The following is a 7,239-nucleotide window of genomic DNA, read 5'->3' on the forward strand; positions in this document are numbered from 1 at the left end:
CAAAAATGGGCTTCTTTTGACAAAGGAGAAGGGGTAATGGCTGTAGGGTAGGCACCCAACAGGGTCTGCTGGAGACAGCCACTATGAGGATAGCCCAAGCTTAAAGAGACCCCCGAGAAGGAGTCTGGGTGGGTGCAGATATTTTCTTTTGCTCTGGGAGGGGCTGAGAGGGACTGTCTCCAGGCCAGTCCCAACTTTGCCTAGGGGGTCCCTTTGGTGAGGGAGGCTTTGATCTGGCCTTCACTCTCAGGCAGGGTGACCCACAGCTGTGGTGGGAGGCAGTGGGGGGACAGCCAGCCTCAGTGTCTGACTTCATGTTGAGATGGTTCCGTCTGATAGCTCCTGCCTAAGGGACATTTCAAGTTTCACAGCAACTCAGTTATCAGCAGCATACATGTGTTCCAGAAAGGGCTGAGCATCCTGCTTGTGCTGCAGAAGGTGGCCACATGGGGAAGCCTTTGGTAGCACTGCTGGGCCCCTTGTTGTGACTTCAATTAGCATTCCTTATCTCCCCATTCCTTATCTCTGCTGACCCTTGTGGTCCTGCTGGGAGGTGGGCATGGAGGGCATGAGCATTTCTAGTTTTTAGATGAGGACACTGGGTTAGAAGAGATGAAAGGACTTACCCAGGGTCACAGTCCTACTGGGAGATGAGAGGCAGGAGAGCCTGGTGGTGTGGGCTCGGGAGCTGGACTGCAGGGGTTCAAATTCCAACTCACACTTACCTGCTGTGGCCCGTGGACAGGTTGTCCAACCTCTCAGTGCCTTGGTTTCCTCCTCTCAAATGGGGCTGATGCACTTGCCTGATAGGGTTGTCGTGGGGATTAAATGAGTTAATACCTGTAAGCATTTTCCCTGGATACTGAGAAGAGGTCAGAGGTATACTGTCATGCTCAGGGCTCTGACTGGAGGCAGCTGTTTTCCCAGAGCCATGTGGAGTTCAGACCTCACACTCAGACACCAGCATGAGGGAAGGGCTAGCCCTGGCTCCTGCTCCTTGGGTACTGGGACTTTAAGCACTGGGCTGGCTCTCAGCATGGAGGGCAGTGATGGGCAATGGCAATGTAGGCAGTAGGGGCTCTGGGTAGGTCTGGTGTGCATAGAGTTAGGGTATAGAGCAGAATTTTGGAGTTGAGTTGGGGTCAGGAGCTCAGATCTATGAACTGAACCAGCCTGGGCTTAGCTGAAGAGATGGGGAACATGATTCAGTGGGTACCACTTCCAGGACTCCTTCTAAGCCTGGCCTGAAATTGGTGGCCATTGGAAAACGTCTTGGAGAGTAACACACAGGTGAACCCCTGGGCTGAGAGGCTGGCTAAGTCCAGCCTCATCCAATGATTGGTGATATAAGCAGATTTCCTGCCCCAGGGCTTGGAGGATGGGTATTGGTGACCTGTGGGGAGCCAGGGATGGCAGAGGCCCCTGTTGATGTACTACTGTACCACGTCCAATGCTTGGCCAGAAGTTGGAGTGAGATGTCTCACCCAGGTTTGTCGGACTACAGATCCCCTTATGCTGAGTTTCCCTGTGAGGGGAGGTTCCTAATGGTGCTGAGGCAGCCATACTAGAAACTCCCTCAGCCACAAACTGCCGTGACACCCACCACTCTGGGCCCCACTTCCTCCACCAACTCTCCATATCTGTCTCCTCGTTGCTGCTTCAGGACGCAGAGATCCGTAACAATGCAGCCAATTACCTCCCTGAGATCAGCCAGCTCCTCAACCATGTGCCTCGCCAGATGCTGCTCATCTTCAAGACCAACGACCTGCTCCGTGGCATTGAGGCCGCTCTGGGCACCCGTGCCAGTGCCAGCTCCTTCCTCAACATGTCACGATGTTGCATCAGAGCGCTGGCCATGTGAGTGCGGGCTGCAGCCTCTCCTCCCCTCCCAGCTCTCTGGCCTACCCCAAGGATGCTCTTTGCCTCCACTTTCTCCCATGGGTCCCCAGGGCCCTACTTGAACTCCTTAGTCTCCAACTCTCCCCGGAGGAAGAGTTAGGGGCAGGAAACAGCTCCAGTGAATTCCCTGATTCCAGGTGATGTGTTTGCGTGATCCAGAGAGCCACCTGTGCTTTGTAAAATTGGTGGATTCTAGGACCTTACCCTCTGAGTTAAGATTTCCAGGTGATTCCTACTGTCATTAAGTTTGAAGTGTTTTCTGAGTGTCTCAGTTCCATCCATGTGTCCCCTGGGCTTGGAATCAGGACACCCTGATGCCCGTCCCATTTCTAACTGGTCCCAGAACCTGTCTTCCCAGCATTGGCTACACAGCAAGGCCAGTGTTCCTTTCCCTACAGGTGTGGCTGTGACTGTAGAAAGTGTTGCCAGCAGGTTTACTTGGGATCTCAGATCTTTTAGATGCCTCAGTACCCTTGGAGTCCCTTGGAGTCCCTTGGAGTGTTGGTGAGGGAGGGAGAGCTTCCTCAGGGAGATATTGCTAAAGAAGTGAGAGTTCTAGATCCTTCTATCTGAGTGTACAGATACATGGGAAAGGCCTTGCTCTAGCTGAATTTTCCCCTCTGAGAGAGGAGCCCTAGACTAATGTCAACTCCCATCCATCCTTTGCAGAGAATGGGTCATTCTGGCAAACTGGTCAGGGGAGCATTGGTCACATATATCATGCACCCATGTTCAAATATTGAATTAGATTATAACAAAATAGACTGCACACAGAAAGTGCTGAACATGATTTATTCTTCCTTTGAGGGTTCTCGTAATGAAGCCTTGAATGGGTCATTATCATAAACACCAATTTTCATCCTGTCCTTTTGTTAGTGTGAAAGGACTGAACTAGGTTGCATCCATGCTGGGCTCGGCCTCTCGGGACCACCTGACCTAGTTTCCAGGTGATTTAGCCTCAGAAAGTTTGGGAAAGCTTTTATATTTGAGTTTGGGAGATTCAGGGTGGCATATATTTACTCAACTTATGGAAAAAGGGAAACATTGGAATGTTCCACTAGGACTTTGATGCTCTATGAAACAGCTGCTTTTGTTTACCCCACTTATCTGGAAAGCTCCAGTGGAGTAATTGAGTTCCCCTGGTCCTTGGGTGGGCAGTGCTATGATCACATAACTAGAAGTCACCCACCAGGGCGGGCGTCTGGGAGTAGGCTAAGCCATGATCTTCCGTTGTTCTAAGTGATAACAAGTGCTTCTTGCTTATCTCCTGTTTTCTCCTTCCTTCTTGTCCCTTCTGCAGGCACAAGAAGAAGAATGCCAGCTCGTTCTTCAGAAGGACCCAGATCTCTTTCAGAGAGACCTTCAACTTATGGCAGATCAACCTTCATGAACTCATTCTGCGTGTGAAGGGATTGAGGTTGGCCAGCTGGGTCTTGGCCCTGCTTTGCTGGCTGTTGCCCACTCCATGCTGAGTGGACCTGCTGTCCCCTTTCCCTTTCCAGTGTGATGCTGTGGTGGGCAAGTGGACTTTTCACTCCTTGTGCTTTTGTCATGTCTCCACCCAGGTGCCCTGTTGCTGTCACATGTTGACCTGGAGCCCCACAGTCATTGTCCATGGCACCATTACACTCCACCTCCGGAATCCCAGTCCTACACTGCAGCCCTTGTCTCTGGGCCCACAAGCTGTACCATGCAAGAGGTTTCTCTCCTTATCCAGGAAGATGACACAAGTCTCTTTCCTGCTTCTGGCAGGCACCATTGGGCTGGATGTCCCCCTACTTCCGGTAACCATTCCTGTCATTGGGGTGGACCATGAATCCCACTGACTTCTTACAGGAATTCCTACACTTAGCTTGTGGGAAGTTTGATTTTGTGGAAAGAGAGCATAGTTTCTGAGAGTGCTAGGAACAGACTCCCTCTCCTTGCCCTGTCCCTCCCCAGAAGGTGTTGCACCTGAGCAAGATGGCTTGGCCTCCGAGGCATGAGTTCACTGCTGTCATGGTGACCCCTTTGGTGTTTTACATACTGTGAGTCAATAAAAACCCCTTCAAGGTTGCAGGGAAGGGCTTTGTTGGCGGGATTTTTATTCTTGGTTGGGAGTGAATCCACGTTGGCCATTAGGTAAGAATAGACCTGGATGCCGTGTGCCACTGTGTTCTAGTTGGCATCATGCCCCTGTCACCCTTTCAGCCTTTCCCCGTGTGACCACTTTCTACCCTTTGTAGGTCCTTCTTACCTTCCAAGACTCTCAGACTGGTTGGAGAAGTTGAGAAGCCCAAGGCCAGGAACTTGGAAGCTCAGCAGAAACCCCTGACTTTGGTTTCCCTGGGTTCTCATCACCTTCCCTGTGAGCTGGCACCTGCTTTGTTCCACTAATTGCCTCCTGACTTAGCCCTTTGGCTTGTCATTTGATGCCACCAGTCCCAGAGTCCACAGTGTAAGCCTCGGCCACTGTGGCTTGGTTTCACTCTGAAACCTCACTGGCACCTGTCTGGACTCCATGCTTCCACCTGTTGCCCACAGGTGGCCAGAGCTGCCACGCCCCCACTCAGTCATCTGCTCCTGTTTGTGGGACCTCCCCAAACTCCTACTGTAACTCCAGGTCCCCAAGAGACCCCTCCCATTTGGCAGGTCCTACTATTACTGAGTACCCATGCTCACAGTCATTGTATTTGAGTCTCTGTGATCTCTTACTTCACTCCATTCACAGGGGCAGGAAACTGCTAAATATGAGTCTCCTCTTTATTCATAATTCAACGAGCGGATTTTCCACTGACCAGAGATGATTTGCAATCTTTTTATTTTCTGAAAGAATTAATTGTTCTTAGTGACCAGTTGGATGCACCCAGGGACCTGAGAGAATAATTTGCAAGATCTGTTATTAATCATGAGGATGCATGCTGCATATTATATTTTATGGTGTCTTTTATAGCCACTGAAGTAAATATAGATGTCCTTTTTGTTCAAGGTAATGGTTACTTGCTTTTCACTTTTAGTTTAATGGTTGGCTTCCTGCTACCCTGGAATCTAAAACATCAGCACGTTGCCAGTGAGTGCAGCACCCAGAATAGTTAACCAGGGAGAGGAGAGAATCTGGGAGAGTTTAGGATATAGGAAAATTTGAAAGGAGGAGGGAAGCTAGTTGGTTTTGGGTGCCTTCCTCGGAGAGAGACCAGGCTAGGTTCTTTGCAAATAACTTAAATCTGATTTGTCCCATCAGCTCTGTGAGGGGGAAGGGTCATGAGTCTCATAGAGATGGGAATCAAGGCTCAGAGAGGGTTAGTGATTTCCCTGAAGTCACACAGATGCTAAGTGGGATTCCACACTTTGTTTTTTATTCCCCAGTGCTGGAGATCTAGATCACACTTGCTCTGTGGCCTGTCATATGTGCCTGAATTGAGTCTCAAAAACCCTGCTTTGAGAAGGAATTGGGTTTCCAGTGGAGGTAGGGGAGTCCAGCATATTCTCTGGGGCCTAGGGCAGTGTGGGAGCTGGACCACTGTGGCCTGCATGCAGTTCTGACACTGACCGTCTGGAGTTAGTGCAGAGTTCACAGGCTTCAGGGCTTAGTTCCAGAAGACTGGCCACACTTCAGACACAAAGCTGCGGGTTTGGAGGTTCACCAGCCCAACTGGCTTCAAATTTGGGTGTTCCCCTCCCCTCAGATTCAATAATTGACTAGAATGACTCAGAACTTGGGAAAGTGATATACTTGTGATTATAATTTTATTTTAAGGGATACAGATCAGGACCAGTCAAATGAAGAGACACGGAAGGCAAGGTCTAGGAGGATCCTGAATGCAAAGTTTCCACCTCTTCTCCTGTGGGATCAGGACACATCACCCTCGTGGCATATCAGTGTGTTCACTAAGCTTCAGTGTTCAGGGTTTTTATCGGTATTTCCTTGCATAGACACAATCGATTGAATCATTAACATGATTGAACTCAGTCTCCGGCCCACCCTTCTCTCCTCTTCTTGGAGAAAGTGGGCTGATATCACCCCCATCCCAGGTACTCTAGTAAAAACTCAAGTGTGATCCAAGGAGCACACCCTGAAAAACAAGGATATTCCTATTGCTGAGAAATTCCAGGGAGTTAAGTTACCTCCCAGGGGCTTGAGACAAAGATCAGACAGGCTTTTATTATATAATAACCACTCTGATGTGTTCTTATCCTATGCCCTTCGCCCGAGGTATGTCTTTACTGACTGACCACTGGCCTGTGGCTTCTGGTTGGCTTGGGTGGAGCCATATCTGGAGCTTAGAGCCATAGGAGGCAACTCTTTCCCTGTCTCTCTCCAATGGCTTAGCGATAGCATGGCTGAGCTTCTACGCGTGGCTTTGTTCTGATTCCTTCTCTGGCCTGTGGAACTTGCTATTAGTTGATTTGAGTTTGATGCTTCCCAATAAAATCCTATGACTTTTTTTCTCCCATCAGTGACAATGGGTCATGTCAGAAAGTCCCCAGCAGCTTACTTTGTTTTACCTTTTAACACTTAAATACTCAGTTGAGACGTTGGCTTCTTTGACTTAGGCAACATGGATATTTTCCCCTTTTTTCAGGTAGAGTAGAAATTCCAACTCTATGGCCATGTGGTCTAGAGCCTATTAGGTACATGCTTAGTTCATAGGTGGTTGAGAATCCTGGCTTGTAGTAAGTGCTAAATAAATATGCAGGGATTTAGAATCTCAGAATACTTTTCTTCAGGGCTGTTGAAATCTGTATATTAAAAATAAACTACATGTACCATTCATCCTCTGTTAGGAACATTGCCTTGTCTGATTGCCAGGTTAATTTCAGCAGGGCTCTGAGCCCACTCCCAGGCCCCCAAGAATGTAAGCAGCCAATGAATGATGTCTCAGAAAACCAAAGTGGCTCCCAGAGGCCCCTAAGCAAATCCCTTTAGGAGCAAGACTCATTGGGAGATTGAGAATTACCCTCTGTGTGAGCAGCTGTGAGAAGAGTTCAATGGAGCCCTGCAAGTGACACTTGGGGCTTACGTGGTTTCCAGGTATAGCCATGAGGGATTAGGGTTTAAAAGTTGGGAACTGGTGATGGGGCAAGATCTTAATGGGCAGGACGAGCAAAGCCACAGAGAGTGGCTGTTCTTTGCAGCCTGACCTTTTGGAGTGGTGGTGTTTGTCGGGCTGACTCAGGAAGGACTTGTATTTGACCAAAAGTCGTTGGATGCCAGGCACCCCAATGCCACTGTTTGCAGGTAACTGGCCAGAGGAAAACTGCAGGAGGCCCAGACTGCAAAGCCTTAAATCTGCAAACATTTTAGTAAAAGCCCATTTGTTTAAAAAAGCTGCTCTCACCTCCTCTCTTCCCTCCCTCCTT

General features: G+C 49.2%; 1 protein-coding gene across 8 annotated transcripts in view; it reads left to right on the forward strand.

Moving 5' to 3' along the window:
• The window catches only part of ADCK1 (aarF domain containing kinase 1), a 112,009-nt gene extending 107,141 nt beyond the window's left edge, over positions 1-4,868 (forward strand). For 6 of the 8 annotated variants that reach the window (XM_072762105.1, XM_025996439.2, XM_025996436.2 and 3 more), the window contains 2 exons: positions 1,664-1,857; positions 3,200-3,546. In XM_072762105.1, coding sequence (XP_072618206.1) covers positions 1,664-1,857; positions 3,200-3,371 — 366 coding nt within the window. In that variant the 3' untranslated portion in view covers positions 3,372-3,546. Of the gene's footprint in view, positions 1-1,663; positions 1,858-3,199 lie in introns of all 8 variants that reach the window. The other 2 variants (XM_072762107.1, XM_072762108.1) reach the window with 1 other exon arrangement.
• The last annotated feature ends 2,371 nt before the right edge of the window (positions 4,869-7,239 follow it).

The sequence above is a fragment of the Vulpes vulpes genome, chromosome 6 (assembly GCF_048418805.1).
Source record: "Vulpes vulpes isolate BD-2025 chromosome 6, VulVul3, whole genome shotgun sequence".
In the NCBI taxonomy this organism is placed as follows: domain Eukaryota; kingdom Metazoa; phylum Chordata; class Mammalia; order Carnivora; family Canidae; genus Vulpes; species Vulpes vulpes.